General features: G+C 35.6%; 3 protein-coding genes and 1 long non-coding RNA gene across 4 annotated transcripts in view; 2 read left to right on the plus strand and 2 right to left on the minus strand.

Moving 5' to 3' along the window:
• Positions 1–455: 455 nt before the first annotated feature.
• On the minus strand, positions 456–10,659 carry LOC108729584 (uncharacterized). The gene is made up of 3 exons (XR_001936940.1): positions 10,592–10,659; positions 8,900–8,903; positions 456–466 (listed from the first exon to the last, which is right to left on the minus strand). It is a non-coding gene; the product is annotated as an uncharacterized lncRNA (long non-coding RNA).
• LOC108729583 (nucleoside diphosphate-linked moiety X motif 8) lies at positions 1,556–4,614 on the plus strand. Its single transcript, XM_018458756.1, has 3 exons — positions 1,556–1,689; positions 2,481–2,711; positions 3,799–4,614. Exons 1-3 carry the CDS (start codon positions 1,645–1,647, stop codon positions 4,288–4,290), a joined length of 768 nt encoding a protein of 255 aa, XP_018314258.1. The 5' UTR covers positions 1,556–1,644; the 3' UTR covers positions 4,291–4,614.
• On the plus strand, positions 5,838–14,264 carry Sf3b3 (splicing factor 3B subunit 3). The gene is made up of 13 exons (XM_018458755.1): positions 5,838–5,963; positions 6,107–6,614; positions 7,227–7,399; positions 7,596–8,092; positions 8,175–8,340; positions 9,096–9,264; positions 10,011–10,162; positions 11,067–11,222; positions 11,447–11,738; positions 11,877–12,543; positions 12,640–12,756; positions 13,058–13,436; positions 13,758–14,264. The coding sequence occupies exons 2-13, from the start codon at positions 6,218–6,220 to the stop codon at positions 14,244–14,246; spliced, it is 3,654 nt and encodes a 1,217-aa protein (XP_018314257.1). The 5' UTR covers positions 5,838–5,963; positions 6,107–6,217; the 3' UTR covers positions 14,247–14,264.
• Positions 14,265–21,248: 6,984 nt separating this feature from the next.
• The window catches only part of LOC108729579 (uncharacterized), a 20,938-nt gene continuing 20,918 nt past the window's right edge, over positions 21,249–21,268 (minus strand). Inside the window, exon 7 of the mRNA XM_018458751.1 lies at positions 21,249–21,268. The gene's annotated coding sequence lies outside the window, so the exon portion shown is untranslated.

The following is a 21,268-nucleotide window of genomic DNA, read 5'->3' on the forward strand; positions in this document are numbered from 1 at the left end:
ATACATTGAAATAACTTCGTTCGTATTGATTAGTAAATATCATGACTTAGGTAACTATTAATTTAGTTATTACGCGAGTTGAAATTTTATTCTTACTTTGAATCTCTTTCAACCTCAATTACACTTTATAAATCTGTTTTGATACTTGTGCAATCAAATAGGATCTCTTTTAATATTGCTTAATCTACAGCTTCTATTTAGAAAACTTCTTATGAACCTAAAAGTAGGAAATCTTGCAATAACTACCATTTATAGGTTCAACGTTGGAGCTCAATTCATTAGATTAGAACATATTATAAATCTCTAGAGTATACATACCTTATCTTAGGGTCTACATATGTCATAAAACTAAGGTTCATATTAGGAGCAAAATTTCGACACGGGATATTTGCCAAAGAAATGTAATTATAGTTACTTTTCTTTATTATTGTTGTTATTATTGTCGTCGACCAGGAAAAATGTACGTCTCGTTTTTTCGATAATAGATGGCTTTTGAGTTAACCAAGCGATGGCAGCAAGCTATATATTAAGCTATATATAAAACTTGATCTGTTCAGCCGTTATTAAAATACGATAATCTCAATTTGCCGCAATTGGCCGGCTCGCGTAAAGGAGGCACGGCAGTGTCGCTGCGCTTGGCTTAGTGCCGAGGCACTACCGTGTCTCCAGATATCAAAATGATGTCAAAATGATCATTAAAAGTCATTTTTCAATCATTTCCGATTCAATTTAATGTCATTTTGACGTGACTTTATATTGTGTATGTGCACGCAAACTTTTTAAATTGATTTAACTATTGAAATTGACATATTTTCTTTTAGTTACAGAATAAAAGAGGATTTGTATTAATAATATTAATGAAGAGGCACAAAACGCTTGAAAAAATATATATTTTATATTACGTAAATTAAATTATTTTTCAATATTAAATTACTCTGATGTTGTGTTATATGAATGTTAAACTAATTACAATGTATTAATATTTATTATATTCTTCGTTTATATATAACTAAAGTCATGAACAATGAAAAATATTGTGATATATCATTATATATTGCATATATTATTATAACAAATACATTACGATAAAATAATTGTAATGTATATTTGCATTATTAATATAATTGTATAATAAAATTACAAATCATGAAGAATTTTTAATTATTTGTGATTTTCTGTGTGAAATTTTAAATTATTATAATATAAAAATTAAATATAAAATATAAATCATAACATTTTAATAAACAAAAATTGTTTTAAATTATAAACTTGATTGTATATATGTTATATATATGCTTTGCTCATTTTTATTTTTAAGTATTGTTATTCATTTTATAATATTTCTATTAATTGTTATATATATAATATATTATTATTGTATAATAGTTCATAACATATTATATATATATATATACACATATATAATTATACTAAATTAAAATATATATCGTGTTCCTATAAAAATAGCTGTAAGGGAGACATCTGTGAATCGCTTTCTGAACTCCATAGTAGTTCTGTTGAAGCATCTTGAACTCTGAAGCATTCACTTGCATCTTTACATGCACTGTGTGTCATGCGTTTCATCGTAATCACGTTTTAACAATTTCTCCACCGATATTTAATTTTACGTTAATCCGCCGATTGATGCAGTCACCCACAGCGTCGATGCGCCCTTTGTTACGTGCCTTCGTAAGTGTCTCACAAAATGTCGTCAGTATTTTGCGAGAGAAAATCTTGAATCACGCACTAACGCATTGCGTCAGACCGCCACCATGTGTTCCTAAACTTGTCACATCACAAATACGACAAGAGGTCTGTTCGTTATCGCGGCACTGAATTAAACTGAATTGCATTAAAACTTTCTATCTCGTTTTCGACAAATATACAGCTTTGTTTATTTATTGCTGCATTGAATTGTACTAAAATCGTACCATTTTCTTCGCTTTCACTATAAATATCAAATATATACCTATTTCATTTTAAATTTAAAAATGTTTAAGTTCATCAGCTATGAAGAATAAACCTATAAGATATAAGATATTTGCATTGTTCACAATTTCCAAAAATTTGTATTATTTAAAACGAAATAAATGTATATTTGGGCGAAAGAAAGAAAGCAAAGATTTTGAGTACAACATGAACAGACCTGTTACAGTCAACGGCGGGAAATTTGAAATGAAAGACCAACTCTTGTATTATAACATATATTAATGTAACATCTAATTTATATTAATATATGTTGATTTAAATGTAATATACTAATTCTATATACTCTCTTTGTTTGGAATGGAATCTCACTTCTAAAAGTGAAAATTGAGCCAGTGTTGAAAAAGAGTGGCTCAATTTTCAATCTGTAAGAGTAAATTTTCATTCTTCAGAGTAAGATTTACTCTAAAAAAGTTTTAGGGCTTATAAAAGTAATATATGATTCTAATATATACCTCTACTTATGAAAATATTTTAATTATTTTTATTTAAAGTCCATAGCATCCAAACAGCGTGTTGACATGGTCGATCCTGTTCTGAAGGCCGAGGTGGTGCTCTCAGAGAGCAATCGCAAGGCTTGCATCGAGAAATTCAAATCAGTCCTGGTGCCGAAGATGCGTAACGTACCAGAAGCGGCCGTTTTAGTCCCGTTATGTTTATATAAAGGAGAACTCGGATTCTTATATACTCTGCGATCCATGAAGCTCACATCCAATCGGGGACAAGTCAGTTGTTTGTATAATATCCGTATAAATATTTTAAAAGTTACAAATTTGTATAAATAAATTGCCAATAAGTATCAAATAATGGGTGCATTTTCAGTACTACACTGAGCGCTCAGTGAGCTCTTGAATCTGTTTGATCTATATTTTTAGTTCTAACGGAATATGCCAATCAGATGCAAGAGCTCATTGAGCGCTCAGTGAGCGGTTGTAGTACTGAATACACCCAATAATAAAATATAACATCAATGTTATAAGATCTGTTTTTTATTACTGCACTCTCTGAATTGGTGCACAAAGTGCAATAAGTTAAAGTGAAATAAACGTATATTTGTTTCACTTCAACTTATTGCATTGTGTGCACCAGTTTAGAGAATGCAGCAATAAAAAACAGACCTATAATTTCATACTCAGCAATATAAATATAATGTAACATATTATACATAAGTATGAAATTATAACATTGATGTTACATTCCCTACTGAAAAAAATCACGTCACAAAGTTACATAAAGAAATCATGTAATTAAAATAAGTAAATCACATGACGGATTGTTCCAAATCAGTACGTAAATTTTTTAAATCACGTAATTTGAAAAAATCTCGTGATATTAGAAATAATTTCATCTATCATATGACTTTATTGTTATCGAATTTTAAATAATTAAATGATAGAAACAAAAGAAAAAACCAAATCATCGTGTAATTTTTCAAATTATGCGATTTTAAAAGATCACGTACTGATTTGAAACAATTTGTTACCTGATTTACATATTTTAATTACATGATTTCGTTATATAACTTTGTGACGTGATTTTTTTCAGTAGGGTTACTTTTAGTTGGTGTATTTACTAAGTGTGTGTTCTAAATTTATAAACTTTTACTTTTTAGATTTTATTGTTTGTATTATTAACCACTCAGCAAGTCTTGAATGAAGCCCATGTTTCATATTATTATTTCATATATAATTTATGTTCATTAGAGTCTTATACTATATATAATTGTTAAAATACAATTTGCACAATCGAGTATTCAAATTTAATTTTAAAATAACAGGAAACTTAAATTTCTCAAGGTTCTATCTGTTGTAGGTGTCCTTTCCAGGTGGCATGCGTGACAAGAGCGACGTCGATCTGCAAGAAACTGCTTTGCGAGAGACTTGGGAGGAGCTGAAGATTCCCAGGGAGAAGATCGACGTGTGGACTACAGGGAATCTCATCGGCAAGTCTGATGTTAATGTGATGCCAGTTCTGGCTTATATCGGCGAGGTGGTGCCGGAGGAACTGGAGATCAATCCTGACGAGGTGGAAGAAGCCTTCGTGGTCAGCCTGCAAAAATTGTGCGATCCTGAGCTAATTTGTTTCACGAGTTTCCGTCCAACACTTGTGACCCTGCCATGTTATTTGGGTGGAAAATACCGTGTCTGGGGTTTTACCGGCGCTATCACTCACATAGCACTCGAATGCTTGGTGCCGCAAGTTTACAAATACAAGTTCTTGTCAATACAACCGATGCAGAAGAATGAATCTAAAGAGAAAGAATCAGTTTCTTCCGATTATGATGCGACGCGTTCGAAAATATGAAGAGTAAAGTAGAATAAAATGCTAGAATAAGATCTCGGATGGAAAAAAGATGTTAACGAAAAAGTACAGAAAAACTACATAGATTGAGACAAGAAATTCTTAATTTTTCCTAAATATTTGTAGTAGGATGTAGAGTGAGGTTTGTTTGTCTTAAAAATTTTTAGTTTTTTGTAGATATTCGTAGTGGGGTATACAGTGTCGTTGTTTGAGGGCGAAAGATTTTTTTATTTTTCAAACAATACCATTTTACGTTCCACTACGAATATCTATGAAAAACAGAAGAATTTTTAAGATTTTGTCTCAATCTATGTAATTTTTCATAAAATTTTTCCGCCAAGGATATATTAAGAACTGCGAAATTTTAATAAATTCAAATTTCGATACTGATAGATTTCTATACATAATGATTAGGTAATAATTACGATAAAAGTTATCGGCGATGTGATGGAAATGGTATTTTTTTACTAAATTGAAAATTGAATCCATTAAAATTACGTAGATCTTAAGTCCCGTGTATAAATTGTCAAATGGTCAATCTATCAAAACTTCGTTTGGAATTGAGGAATTAGAATTCGTTCCATTCTAATTCCGTAAGTTTTGAGCAGAATAGAATTTAGACATTTTCTATATGTTCGTTATAAAATTTGTTGCAGATTTTCATACATATCTGTGATTTTAACGATTATGGTTATCTAGGAAAAAGATAAAATATTAATATATTTTTATTTTTAACGATTGATTAAAAATATATTGATAAGAAAAAATATATTTTTTCTCTTCATGCATTTTATATGATATTTGAATTTTATTATTTCAATATTAAAATTCAAATATATACATGTATATATAAATGTATAAATAAATATATGTGTTATTGCAATAATATAAATGTATAAATAAATGTATATTATTGCAATAATATAACTTTGTGAAAGATTAAAATAATAAAATAGCCGCACGCGGCATGTTTTTTTTATTTTAATCTTTCACAAAAAGTTATTCTTCATTTAATAAACATTTAATATATCATCAAAAGGAACAATCGCTTTCAAAATTAATGCAAATTTTTTAGTCCAACACGCGACATCCAATAGGAGAACTTGTTTCCTAGGGAAACAAAAATCTCCTTAATTAAAGTCTCTAGAAGACATAAGGTCTGTTCTTTTAGGCTAAACTTTTGCACCAGTTCATCTTTCTTGCTCTTCTTTCCTACTAGAGAGAAAAGGAAGAGGATGTACTGATGCAAAAGTTCAGCCAAAAAGAACAGACCTATAATTTCCTATAGGAAATGTCATATTACCTCCATGGGTGCGTTCCAAAACTCGACTCCGAATAACTTTTATCTTTGTTCAACATTCGGTGAAGAACAAGTATAAAAGATACTCTGAGTTGATAGAGTCGAGTTTTGGAACGCACCCCATAATGATTGGCTGGATCCAACGATAATAACCAATCACGTCCGTTTACGCTTTAATTGCACAACTGCAGTCTCGGCAGCCAATAGCGAGAGACAGACGCGCGAAATAATAGAGCAATGGCCGCCAAGAGGGTCTGGTTTGTTCTCTCCGGCTCTCTCGTAACGGCTGTAGCGGTGAGTAGAACCGATCTTTCAAGCACGGACGAGAAAATCCGGAGGCATCGTCGAGCGTCATCACGTTGAAGGCTCGATCGAGGTAAAATAATATTCCTGGCGATCATCCGCTCACGTAGCTGCTCTTATTTTTCCATTAACGATACATTTCGGGTTAATTTTGGAATAAAAGCGTCTGCCCGCGTCGTACCGAATTATTAAATAGAAGGGCTCATGTCGTTTCAGAGTATGGACTCTCGGAGATTTTTATCGAGAGCATAAAGCCCTCCATTCATTCATTAATTATTCGAAAGATCAATCAAGGAATAGAAAAACGCAACAATCTAACAGGCCAAGATGTATCTGTACAATCTGACCCTCCAACGTGCCACGGGCATCACGCACGCGGTGCACGGTAATTTCTCCGGCAGCAAAATGCAGGAGATCCTCGTCTCCCGCGGGAAATCTTTAGAGTTGCTGCGACCGGATCCGAATACGGGGAAGGTCCACACTCTGTTGACCGTCGAGGTTTTCGGCATCATCCGATCTCTCATGGCGTTCAGACTTACCGGTGGGACAAAGGATTACATTGTCGTTGGATCGGATTCCGGGCGTATAGTCATATTAGAGTATATTTCCGCCAAGAACACCTTTGAGAAGGTACATCAGGAGACTTTCGGCAAAAGTGGATGTAGACGCATCGTTCCTGGCCAATATCTTGCTATTGATCCAAAAGGAAGAGCAGTTATGATAGGTACAGTATATGTTCTTTAATTTTCCGGTCCTTCATTATATAGAATGGGTCATTTATATCCTGAATTAATTTTTATCGTTTTAACAAATATATAAGAATTGTTAAGTGATTATTATATATATTTTTTAGAACAGGCCTGTTTAATTTTAGGTCTTGAGTCAAAATGTAAAGCCATCGATGCAAAAAAAAATCAATATGGGTAAGATTTCGGATATTGTAAAGTGTTGATACATGTTTAAGCTTATTGACACTTTGCAGTCTTCGAAATGTTCACAAATCACGTTGAATTTTTTCTTGCGTCAGTGGCTTTGTATTTTGGCTCTAGAGTTAAAACATTTACAAAATATGACAATTACATTTCAAATTTAATATTATAAAATTTTTTTAAAGGATTCAAACCATTCAAACTCATTTTCTGGAAAACTTTGTTTTTTTTTTGTTGTGACATAACAAATGAACAATAAGATTGTTAAGTACTATATGATTACTTTCGTGTTTCAACTGATTAACATTGATTACAACTTCTATTACTAATGATGGTACTTTATAGATAAGAATTATAACTGTCTTGATGCAAATCTGGGTTGTTACATTATGTTGTTTTTGTTTTAGGTGCTATCGAAAAGCAGAAACTTGTGTACATTCTTAACAGAGACGCCGAGGCTCGTCTTACAATCTCTTCTCCGTTGGAAGCTCATAAGAGTAACACACTAGTGTATCATACAGTTGGTGTCGACGTTGGTTTCGAGAATCCTATGTTTGCGTGTTTAGAGATTGATTACGAGGTAAACTTACGTTAATTTTTCTTATCACATAACAGATATTATCGACATTAAGTATCATATGATTATCGTACCGTGTTTCAACTGATTAACATTGATTACATCTGTCTATTTGTATGATGATACTCGATCAGATTTGCAATCTTATCTGTATATAAAGTGTATATATTTAATACATTTCGTAAAAATGTTTATCCAGGAAGCCGACAGCGACCCTACGGGCGACGCAGCAGTGAAAACGCAGCAGACACTTACGCTGTATGAGCTTGATCTTGGTCTGAACCACGTAGTGCGAAAGTACAGCGAGCCATTGGAGGAGCACGCTAACTTCCTCGTGTCTGTACCTGGCGGTAATGACGGCCCAAGTGGTGTGCTCATTTGCTCCGAGAATTATCTTACGTACAAGAACCTTGGGGATCAGCATGACATACGTTGTCCGATCCCGCGACGCCGTAATGATTTAGATGATCCTGAGAGAGGAATGATATTCGTGTGTTCGGCCACACATAAAACGAAGAGCATGTTCTTCTTTTTGGCACAGACGGAGCAGGGTGATATCTTCAAGATCACCCTCGAGACGGACGAGGACATGGTCACCGAGATCAAGCTGAAGTACTTCGATACTGTACCTGTGGCAGCGAGTATGTGCGTCCTGAAAACGGGATTCCTATTCGTCGCCTCGGAATTCGGCAACCAGTTAGTACCGTAGATTGTACTAATATCCTCGCGTGTGCGTTTAAATTACTGTGAGCGGCGCAATTACATTGTTCTTTTTTAGTTACCTGTATCAAATAGCGCATCTCGGAGACGACGACGACGAGCCCGAATTCAGTTCAGCGATGCCGTTAGAAGAAGGAGACACTTTCTTCTTTGCCCCGCGACCGCTCCGAAATCTAGTACTGGTCGATGAAATGGACAGTCTCTCGCCCATAATGGCTTGCCAGGTGAAATATTTTATAAAGTACGACAGGGTGTTTATTCCTTGAGAAACCTAAAATTTTCAGAGAACTTTTGTTTTAATCTTGAGAAAAGTTTTGAAAATCAAAGATTTTTGTGGAATTTTGTTTAATTTAAATTCTGTCTTTGATAATTGTATCTTTGATCTTCTTTTCTTGATAATAAAAAATGTTGACAATCAGTTAATAAATATATATCTGCTCACATTTATATACATTTTCATGTTTTTCACAAGTTTTAAAAAAATTAAGGTGATAACAACAGAGACTTACTGATATTATATTATATTGTGTGCCTTTATTATCTTACAAGCTTTGCGGCCTTAATTGTAAAAAGGAATAGATGTACTCTCGTTGAATCTCTTATCTTTATTAATTTACAGTATACATGCAGTTTGTGTTGTTTATACTTCATTTTATTTCAAAATTCCATTTAAAAAGTCTAATACCTGGAAAATCTGGGAATTCTCAAGGATTTTTTTGTACGATCTTAGTAAACGCCCTGTACAAGTTTTATTCGACTACGCACTTGAAGTAGGAGGGAGACGTTACTCGTGCGTCTTTTTCTTGTGGGATAATGTGCGATAGCAAAATTCTCTACGTCGCCTTTGGTTTGTTATTGCAAATTGAAGTGAACACATAGAGAGATAAGCATAATACGATATTTTTTTTGCTTCCTTATTGCATTTATGGAGAGGAGACGAGAAGCAGACGTTTATAAGAGCTTTTGATTGTGGCTGCAGGTAGCAGATCTGGCGAACGAAGACACGCCGCAATTGTACATCGCTTGCGGACGAGGACCGCGGTCCACATTGCGAGTGTTACGTCACGGTCTCGAAGTTTCCGAGATGGCCGTGAGCGAGCTGCCTGGTAATCCAAACGCTGTTTGGACCGTGAAGAGAAGAATCGATGGTTAGTCGAATGATATTTCTACAATTTGTCTGCATGTTTTCACTTGACTTGCCTACTCGATAATCCGATAAGTTTTAGCTGTCTTTTCGTTGAGATCTTACTTTCCACATTTCTCATCTATCTTCATCCTTTTCAAAAATTTTGTATACATGCGAAGCGACGAGATACAGAAAATGTTCTATGCAATCAGCATCAGAAGTATCGTAGACTTCTATGATTTTATTTCTTCCATTCTCTTTTACGAAAGTGGATCGTAAGTAGCTCAATAGCATAGTTCGAATAAATTTGCGGAAAGCTTTGCGGTAAGAACACTAGTACTTAATATAACTTGCAAAAGAAAATTAGTAGTTTTGCTTTAAAAAAGACGAACGGCATCGGTTTTTTAAAACGATATTAATGAACCTGGTGGCTTGATACACTCTTATCAAACACCAGTTCTCTCTTTCAGGATGCCAGCGCGCTATTGGTTGACCCACAGAACTCTGAATGACCGAAAGGTAAGGGATCTCGGCGCGAAATTGGCACGAGTAAGAGTCGATTTGTTCGGTAAAAATTTAATAAAAAGCAAAAGTCCGTCGACTCTTTCCGTGCCCCACGAGAGCATGCGCAGTTTCGTATAATCGAGGACACTTAAACATATATATATATATATGTCGTATATATATATATCTGAGCAAATTCAAATATTCGATTCAACGACGCATTCCCCTATGTATTGAGGATGAGCTTTGTAATTTTGATTGCAGAGGAATATGATGCATACATCATAGTCTCCTTCGTGAACGCCACACTCGTACTCAGTATCGGCGAGACTGTCGAGGAAGTGACGGACTCGGGTTTTCTCGGTACAACACCGACCTTGAGTTGCTCCGCCTTAGGCGAGGACGCATTGGTGCAGGTACAATGCACATGGAAATTATATCGTATCATAATCGATGGGCTCCATGCGTGAACCTTGTATCCCATATCGTGTTAAGTTTGAGAGTAATGTAAAATTAAAGTAAGTAAATTTTTATTCGGTTACTAAAGCATATTTTAAATTATAAATTGAATCAAATTAAATAATATTCCTTACAATTGGTGGATTAATTGTCTGACAAAAATAATCACGTTTTTTATCTGATAAAATAATTACAAAAAATTCGTATTTTTGGGACGGAATGGTATATGCATGGGATTGTAGAATTTTTCTCGATTGCACTCGGTATCTCCGACACCTGGTTGACCACGTGCCGGTCGCAAAAAAGTGCTAAAATATTCGGGCTCACGCATCGTTGGAACGTTCCGGATCTAGTCCAAACTTTCCTGGTACTACAGGCCCAACAACCATACTCTCTAAATCTCGTGGAGTAAAATCTCACTCGAAGAGACTGAAAATTTAGCCTGTTTTGAAAATATAGTCACTCTTGTTTAAGAGTAGCAGATTTTCATTCTTTTTAGAGTGAGATTTACTCTGACATGAGATTCACTCCAAAGGAGTGAAATCTCAATCCTTTTTTTGGCGTGAGGTTCTATCTATCCTGATATTACACTCCAAAAAAAGGGATTGAGATTTCATTCGTTTGGAGTGAATCTCATGTCAAAGACTTGAATAAGAGTGACCATATTTTCACTTTTTTCAAGACAGGCTAAATTTTCAGTCTCTTCGAGTGAGATTTCACTCTACGAGATTTAGAGAGTATTACAAAGATCTTTTAATTTTTGCAATACCAGAATCTATATTATATTTTATTATTATTGAATGCATGATATATTTAGTATATGATTTATCTGAATTATCTGAAATCTCAAATTTCTTTTAGGTCTATCCTGATGGTATACGTCACATCCGAGCGGATAAGCGTGTTAACGAATGGAAGGCACCTGGCAAGAAGACGATTGTAAAATGTGCAGTCAATCAACGTCAAGTTGTGATCGCCCTCACTGGAGGAGAACTAGTCTACTTCGAGATGGACCCTGTACGTACTTAATGCAATAATTCTTTCCTAACGATCGCATCATTTGTTCTCTCTGAGTTGTTTAATCCTTGTTCTCAGAGACGTAAAGATGCGAAGAGCATACCACTCATTTCATCTTCGAATCGATCTAGTTAAACCTTGATTAGGTTTGATGGAGAGTGAACAAGACATCGTGAAATTTCCCATCAACGATGGCTTTCTATTAATCCATGCATCCTTTTCAGACCGGACAATTGAACGAATATACGGAAAGAAAAAAGATGCCCTCGGAAGTAATGTGCATGGCCCTCGGAAACGTTGCAGTAGGCGAGCAACGCTCGTGGTTCCTTGCCGTCGGTCTGCAGGACAATACAGTGAGGATAATATCGTTGGATCCCTCAGACTGTCTAGCTCCAAGAAGTATGCAGGCGTTACCAGCAGCTGCGGAGAGTTTATGCATCGTGGAAATGGGCGCCAAAGAGGCCGATAATTCCGAGGATGCGGCGCCACAGCAATCCAGTTTGTACCTGAACATAGGTAAACTTTATCTGTAATATACAAATTTACATCTGCACTTTCTGCTCGTGGCAAGCTTACATTTCTAAACAAATAAATAATCGAATTGAATCGAATCGTCTTTAATACATGTTGTATTACTGTTGTTATTAATTACAGGTTTGCAAAACGGTGTGTTGCTTAGAACTGTATTAGATCCTATTTCCGGAGATCTCGCAGACACAAGAACACGCTACCTAGGCTCTCGACCTGTGAAGCTCTTCAGAATACGAATGCAGGGTAATCAAGCGGTGTTGGCGATGAGCAGCCGATCCTGGCTAAGTTATTACCACCAGAATCGTTTCCACCTAACGCCCTTATCATACGAAAGTCTTGAATTCGCGTCGGGCTTCAGTTCCGAGCAATGTCCAGAGGGTATCGTCGCCATATCGACGAACACATTGAGAATCTTGGCGCTCGAGAAACTAGGGGCCGTGTTCAATCAAGTGAGCTTCCCACTGGAGTACACACCGAGGAAGTTCGCGATTCATACGGATTCCGCGCATCTAGTAGTCATCGAAACGGAACACAATGCTTACACGGAGGAGACAAAACAACAGAGAAGACAACAGATGGCGGATGAAATGCAAGAGGCGGCTGGCGCCGAGGAGGCCGCGGTCGCCAGGGAATTGGCGGAAGCCTTCATGTCGGAGGAGCCAAACGAAGCGGTTTTCGGTGCTCCGCGAGCCGGCCCGGGACTGTGGGCCTCCATGCTGAGACTAATGGCACCGACCACCGGGGAAACATTCGAAGTGCATCGTTTCGAGCAAAATTTAGCCGCATTATGGTAAGGAAAAGATAATCTTTATCAAAAGAACAATTTTTTTTCAAAATTTTAATCAAAATTGTAGTTCAATGTTATAAATCTTTTTTTTCTCCACAGTCTTTGCCTCGTAAAATTTGCCAATCAAGGTGATCAGCTGTTCCTCATCGTTGGAGTCGCGAAGGAATTTCAATTGAATCCTAGAGTTAGCAATGGCGGTTTTCTTTACACATACAAGTAAGATATCTCACTCTACAATATTTTCTCTGATATATAATATAATAGGTCTGTTCTTTTTAGCTAAAGTTCTTGCACGGTTCATCTTTCTTCCTTTCCTTTCCACGTTTGAGAGAAAAAGAAAAGATTAACCATACAAGAAGTTTAGTTAAAAAGAACAGGCCTATTAATAGATACTATGATGACTAAAATCGCATGAAAATTCTGTAGTTTGATGATATCTTTACAGTTGATTTTTATAATACTTTTTAATGAACATTCTCTCGACAAAATAATAAAAAGTGATTGCTTTGTGTTTCAGAGTAAATCCGGACTGTACCAGTATCGAGCTGCTGCACAAATCTCCATTAGATGAAGTACCGTTAGCCATTTGTCCGTATCAAGGTCGAGTATTAGTCGGCGTGGGTAGAATGTTACGGCTTTACGACATGGGTAAAAAGAAATTGTTGCGTAAGTGCGAGAACAAGCATATACCCAACGCAGTCGTATCCATAAACGCAATCGGTCAACGGATCTACGTCAGCGACGTGCAGGAATCCGTATACGCAGTGAGGTACAAGCGTCAGGAGAATCAGTTAATCGTTTTCGCAGACGACACACATCCCAGATGGATCACGACGACGTGCGTATTAGATTACGACACCGTCGCCACCGCCGACAAATTCGGAAATATAGCTGTGGTAAGTTCACGTCTTATCCCACAGACCACAAACCAATAGTAACTTTACAATATTATAATTTCCCACTCTCTCAACAACATAAATATAATATAAATATCAGAATTGTCACAGAACTACAAATTAAGGAAAATTCAGAGAATTTTGTAAACTTTTCTGGAAAATTAAAATTCTTGTCTTTAATAGTTACATTGTTGAATAGAAAGTTATATTGTGTAATGTTACCGTTAGTTTGTATTTTGCAAGATATTGTCCTACCTTTCTAGCAATACGTTTGTATAACAATTATGACTTGTTAGATTCCCGTCTTCTATTTCCTTTCAGATACGATTGGCGACTGGCATTAATGACGACGTGGACGAAGATCCTACCGGAAATAAGGCTCTATGGGATAGAGGATTGTTAAATGGCGCCAGTCAAAAAGCGGACACAGTGGCATGTTTCCACGTCGGCGAGACAGTGATGTCGTTGCAGAAGGCGACTCTCATACCCGGTGGTTCCGAGAGTCTGGTCTACACGACCCTAAGTGGAACGGTAGGCGTGCTCGTGCCATTCACGAGCCACGAGGATCACGATTTCTTCCAGCATCTGGAAATGCACATGCGATCCGAGCACCCTCCTCTGTGCGGCAGGGATCATCTATCTTTCCGATCGTATTATTACCCTGTAAAAAATGTCATCGACGGTGATCTCTGCGAGCAATTCAACTCGATCGAGCCTACTAAACAAAAGAGTATCTCTGGCGATCTCGAGAGAACGCCGTCCGAGGTGTCGAAGAAGTTGGAGGACATACGTACGCGTTACGCTTTCTAAACTTTTCAAAAACTGTCTTTCGACGTGCTGTTTTTTCATAGAACTTATTTCTATTATATAGATCTTGGAAAATTATAGATTTTATTTATCGTTCTTTTTGCATAATATTTAATTAATGTAATGCATCTTCTTTCATTGATTCGATCATGCAAATTAAATTCTGTTGTAATCGCATTCAACACTATGTAAAAATTCAAGATTTTCTATATGAGTGATAGCTTTATTATATAGACATAAATATAATTTTTAGGATATATATGTTAATATCAAGATGTAATGTATATTCAATTTCTTTTAAGCAAACTGTCAGTAATGGAAAAAAGTAACAGTATTTTAATAGCTTTAGGGCGACTCATGTAAACTTTTTGTATTTCCGTAACAATTAGCACATCGCTATGAAAATTACGAGACATTAATTCGTAAGTGTGAAAGTCAGATTTGGCTTTCTGTTATGAATAGACTAATCATATTTGTGTACCACACGAGTGTAGATAAATGTAATAACGTCATTTCATCACTATGTAAACCATATAGGAAATAACATTACCATATTCAAATTGCATCAGCGAAGCAATCAAATTGCATCAATGAAGCAATTAATTTCCGCTTATTGTGGTCTTGCAAATTTGCACATTAAATCACTCTCCGAATCTAATCAATTCATCGCCTAATATTGATTTATATACACCCAGTATCTTTGAATATATTTATTAAAGGGGAATGCTTTGTCTTTCTTTTTTTCTCAAGAGACACGATACCTCGCGCGCAAAGTATATATATCTTTTTAATTTATAAGTACAGCTTTTCATAAACGAGATGTTACAGTGTGTCTTTTACAGGAAGAACGTCTCTAGAAATAAACCTTTTTAAATTAAATTCGACCTTTTCGAAAGATTTGAAAATAATAGACTTTTCTGATTACAATGAGATGAGTGTTTATAAATAATATATATTTTTAAGTTTCTAGATTATGTATATTTTTTTAAATTCATCTCCGAAATAGAATTACGAAGTCATCTTTTCAGTTGAAATTTTTTTAACTGTTCACACATTTCTCCCAATATAGTAGATTAACTTTAATCTTGGTTTAATTCACTCGTTTTTTTTTCTAACTCTTAACTAGAAAAAGATAAAAAGTAAGTTAAGCCGAGATTAAAGTTAATCTATATTGGTAGATCAAGCAGAAATGGACCTGAATCAATCTCCGAGGCTTATGCATATAAAGATCGAATCCGCCAACTATGAGTCTACCGTTTTTAAGTCCACACTACGCATTGGAGATTGAGGATTAGAATACAGCCAATCAAAACGAAACGGATTAAAATTAAAATTATCTAATGTCTAATTCGGATAATGTAACACGAGCTTTATACAGAACTGCACTTGCATCACTTCAAATTTTTAGAATAAATCTTTCTTTTCGATCTGTTAATATTATGAGCCTTCTATAATAAGCCATTAGTCATAAATCAGAAGTCAGAAGCTAAAAATTGACGACTGTGACTGGTCAATTTCTAGCTTCTAACTACTCATTTATGACTAATGGTTTATTGTAGAATGCTTGTTAGTTTTGATAACGGATCTTCGATCACCAGAAATTGCAGTACTACTACTTCATAATGCTGTAGCTTCTGAAAGGCCTTTTCAATGAATTCTATTCATTCTGTTTGCTAAAAGCTTGTTTTGTTATAGCAATTTTTTGCATAGAAAGGTAATATAAACCGCATCTTCAACCTTCAATCCGGAGGAACTGAGCTGTTCTCTATGCTTTTTAATCCCTGGAGTTGTCAATCTTTCGAAAGACATTTTGGATGAAGGGTAAAACTCAAAATCTTGCCAATGTTATACATTTAATAATAAAACTATTTTTTCAGCATACTTAAATATAGAATATAAAGCAATCCATAAACAAAAGGATCGAGCTACGACAGATTTCAAGCTATATTAAAAATTCATTCAATGTTGGCGACGATTAAATCACAGAACATTATCACATCGAATTGTATTATTCTATTGAATGAAATCACATTTTCGCAAAGGAACAGGACTTCGATTTGCAGTGCCTGCAAATAGATATCGCTATTTAAGAATATCCCGGCACTCGAATTAGAACAGTGGAACGATGAATCTATCTACGTTATGCCGATGGCATAACTAGGTGAGCCCGCATCTCGACGTCCCCGACGATGCATTCATCATTCAATAGCATCTCCCTCCTCTCTCCCTCCCTCTCAATACATGCACATAATTATACATACAAATACACTGAGAAAAAAATCGAAATATTCGCAAGTAAATATTAATCTGATGTTTTCTTCAATATTTATCGATTTAAAAAATTTGATGACGAAATATACATTTCTATGAAATACGTCATTAATTGTAAAAAAGATAAAAAGATGGTTTATTTGTTAGGAATAAAATTTTATTTTACAAATAAGTTTTTAAGTAACTTTTTCTTATATGAATAACAAAGAACGATACATTTGTCGACCGTGGGTGCACTTTACGTTCGCAACGCTCGCAAGCATTTCATCCTTATTTAATATTTGAAAAGGATAAGGATGAAATGATGCTCACGAGCGTTGCGAACGTTAAGTGGAACGCGCCTCGTATCTCCTAAAAGAAAGGCAGTATTTCTTATTCAAAGAAATATGTATTAAAGTTTAATCAATTTTTTTCAGTCGTGTGTGTGTTGCGTATTGCAATTAAAAAAAAAAACAGATTCAGTCGAAGAGTAGCGTTACGAATTTCTTTTCCGACCGAACGTAATGTATACATTCTTGCAGAGAAAACTTTCATCCCCCTCGGGATTTTGTAATTTTCCACGATTTCACGTTACGCTTTCGGTATTCTTTCTCGCAGAAGTGAATTATCTCGCATGCCTCGGCATGGCGAGAATGGCGAGATACCTCACGTCCAATTATAGACGCGAACGTGCGGCTGTTTACCGCTCGCGCGTTCACGCCGCTATCGGATTTACCCCGTGACCGCGTTTCGCGGGGATTAGATATTCTTAATTGGCACGTGCGCGGGCAGCGTGCGTCGCGCGGACGATGAACCGTTTGTAATAAGCGGAGATAATGAGCGCGCGGCGCGCGCCAGATCGATAACCGCTCGAAAGAAGAAAGGGAACGGCGACCGTTAATACTGATAACGCGATAAGAAAGTTATCGCCGATCTCTTTGTATACACTCTCCAGAAGATAATATGAGGCAGGAGAGAAAGACGGAAAGAGGAAGAAAGGAAGGGAGGGAGGGGGGAGAGAGAGAGAGAGAGATGGAAAAGGGTGTGCACCCCGTTCGATAGCCATCGTCGAGAAGGCTGTGCGATGCACGCGCCGGTGGCTGCACATGTGTATATAGTATATTAGGAGCAGCGAAACGTTGTCGAGCGACGACGACGACGTCCTCGACACGCTTCGCCTCGGCGATACGAGTACGGTCCTCTCCGTGGGTCTCTGAGAAGCTCGAGAATATCGGAGAGATCTGGAAGTTGATTGTATATATTTTGAGAGACAAGATAGAAATCATAAAAGTAAGCAAATTTACTAGGTGCTTACCAATGAAGTTATAAATATTTTAATTAATTTCCTCACTTTTGTACTTTTCATCTCATTTCAAGATACACAATCGATTTCCTGGAGAGTCGGGGAAAAAAAGGGGGGGGGGGGGGAGTGAATGCATCCTGCAACATCCCAGATACCCAAACGTGCAAAAGTCACAGCTAAACAGACCGTGATTTTCAGTAGTTTAGATATCGTACTGGTATTGTGCAAGTCAATGTTGTCAGATTTGAAAGTCACTGCTTAAAATTATCTGACAGTGCTAGCATTAAACCAAAATTGCGTACTGTATCTTTAAAAACGCAATTTCTCTCGTGCGCGATCGCATTGTCAGTATTAAAACAAAACTGCGCGCTATAACTTTGAAATTGCACGATGGCTAGTTTCGTGCAGAAAAATATTCTATATGTCCAATTTTCAAGCAGTGCACAACATCGCCACTAGAGGGACGCAGCGAAGTTCAATTTCTCGTATTTAAAAAACCACATCGAGTAGAATAAAAGGAGCAGTATGAGACTTCTTAGTCAAAAATTATTCCTTTTTTTTTTATAAAATGTCTGCGTTCAGCAGACTCAACACTTGAGTCTGTTGAATACAGCCAATAATGATGAGATGAGTTCCTATAATTGCAGGGCTCCAAGAATGAAAACTAATAAAAATTTTACACGCCGTAACAGGATTGTGTGCTTAGCGTGCTGTTCCAAAAAGACAGAATTTGTATTATTCATTGTGCAGTCAACATGCTGCTACAACGTAACTGTGTGTCAGCTATAAAGTTAACGTCGTGCTGGCAATGTGCGGTTAACGTGCTGTTGACATAATTTGTTTCATGTGACTTCACGAATTTTAACACAGGGGCGAATCCATAGACGGTGCTCAAGATTGGAGATAGTTAAGCTAGTGCATGAACCAATCAGAGAGCTGTATTAGCATCTTAAGACCTTGCTTGAGATTAAGACCGGACTATGGATTCCGGCCATGATGATGGTCGGTATTCATAGTCAGTTCTTATATTCAAGATCGTCTCAAGTTCAGCCTTGAGGTGTTACGAACCAATAAGAGAGCCGCATTAGCGTATTAAGACATTACTTAAGACTATCTTGAAATAAGAATCGTCTATGAATACCGGCCATAGTCGGGTTTTATATTTAAGACCGTCTTAAGAAGTCATGAACCAATCAGAGAGCTGTATTAGCATCTTAAGACCTTGCTTGAGATTAAGACCGGACTATGAATACCGGCCATAGTCGGGTTTTATATTTAAGACCGTCTTAAGAAGTCATGAACCAATCAGAAGGTCGCATTAGTGACTTAAGACATTACTTAAGACTATCTTGAAATAAGAATCGTCTATGAATACCGGCCGATGTCTCACATGAGTATAACATGCGTGCATAGCGTAACGTTTCAGAGCTTCACGACTCAGCAATGTACGGTTACTGTGCCGTATAAATGTTATCTAGGATATTGACTACAGGATGTTTCATCCAACTCGATTTTTCTCATCTGAAGCTCTTTGCCTTCTCTATTATTGTATCCTCGCGGGGAAATGTACTACGAGGAAAAAATTATATTGATACTCTCTAGCAATTAAATGACGCAGTGAACGTTTCATTTTTGTTTAATTGGCAAACATCAAGGATGTAATGATTCACTGTAGGGATCTTATAACGAAGTCTGACCACGAACAATTTTGTTAAAATCCTGCGAGAAAGGAAGATATATATTACTTCTTCCCTATACATATATATTATACCTCACTTTAACTTATCTGTCTCCTTCTGTAACTTTAATTAAGATTATAGAGTGAGATAGCATAAGTTAGAGTGAAATAGTATATATACAACCCAAGGGACACACCAAGTTGATTCAGAGAAAGTTAAAATGACTTTATTTTCAAAATGATATTTTGTTATGAAATTTGAGAATGCTTATTATATTATACATTAAGAATCCAGAATAGTCATTTTGATTTTTTCTTTTTTTGTGTGTTCTTTGAGAGAGGAAAGGTATATACCTTTCTTTCAATCGGAAGATTTTAATAAAGTCGCTTGTGATCAGACTTTGTTGTAGAGTTTTTAATTGGCTGTATTACATTGTGTCATCTGTGTCTCTTGCTGAAAAGCACTCTGTATTATAAAAAGGTCAAGATTGCAACTTTTGTGTTATTTAATATATGATATTAAATAATATATAATTTATATATATTATTATCTATATATTATATAATTTAATATTATATTTTATTTAATATTATATTTAATATTATATACTAATATATATTTTTTTTTCTTAAAACGGAAGGAAATCATCACCGTTTTGTTTCTAGAAAACAGAACATAAGTCATCATGATATCAAAATGATTTCAAAATGACTACTAAAAGTCATCTTTCAATCATTTACGATTTATTTTAACGTCATTTTGACGTTATTGTGATTTGTTCTGTTTAGGTCTCTTCAATCTGTTTTCCATTTTTTAAATCCAGATTTTTTAAACTTAACATAAAGTTTAATACAACAAACACTATTTTTGCGATCAATATGACACGTTATAGCATTGACCCAAGCAAAACAAAAAACCATCATAACATCAAAATGAACGTGAAAATGACTCCAAAATGATTATTAAAAGTCACTTTTCGATCAGTTAGGATTCAGAATTCATTTTAACATTATCGTAATTTGTTGCTCTGCTTGGAAATGTTCTTTGGAAACAAATGTGGATGATCCTTGATGATCCTCTTAGGATATTTAATTTCAGCAATCATGATATGTCTTTTCGAACGAAATGATTTCAGGGAAGATACCAGAAGATACCCAAGAGAGCCGAGTTAAGTGGAATGCCCTATATACCGACGTCAAGAGTCTCGACAGTTGACGACCTCGCGGACAGCAGGATGAAAAGAGAGACGCAACGGTGAAACCCGCCCACTCGTCTATATACAAATAAATGCAAATGTTAAAATAACATCTCTGCAACGAACACATCAACTGTCATTTATACGATATCAATGCATACAGGTAAAATTAATATAATTCTTACTTTTTGATAAAATGGTTAAAGTAATAATTTATATAATTTTTACTTTTTGATAAATTGGTTTTGATTAACAGAATATAAATAATCATTGCTGTAAAAATTACTCGAAAAATCCATCATTCTAGTTAGATATGTTTGTAGCTTTTCTCTTCCAAATGATTGTTACAGTTTTATAATATACTTGGCGCTTCATGCCTTTTGAAATTATGGGCGCGTATCATTTAACGATCGCAACGCTCGCGAGCATCGTTTCATCCTTGTTTAATATTTGAAAACGATAAGGATAAAATGATACTCGCGAGCGTTGCGAACGTTAAATGGAACACACCCTATATGTGTGCATTGTGTAATAAAAGATCATATATTGCATACATATACAATATAAATGTACATATATGTGTGTGTGTGTGTGTGTG

The sequence above is a fragment of the Mycetomoellerius zeteki genome, unplaced genomic scaffold (genome assembly GCF_001594055.1).
Source record: "Mycetomoellerius zeteki isolate Tzet28-1 unplaced genomic scaffold, Tzet1.0 scaffold767, whole genome shotgun sequence".
In the NCBI taxonomy this organism is placed as follows: Eukaryota; Metazoa; Arthropoda; class Insecta; order Hymenoptera; family Formicidae; genus Mycetomoellerius; species Mycetomoellerius zeteki.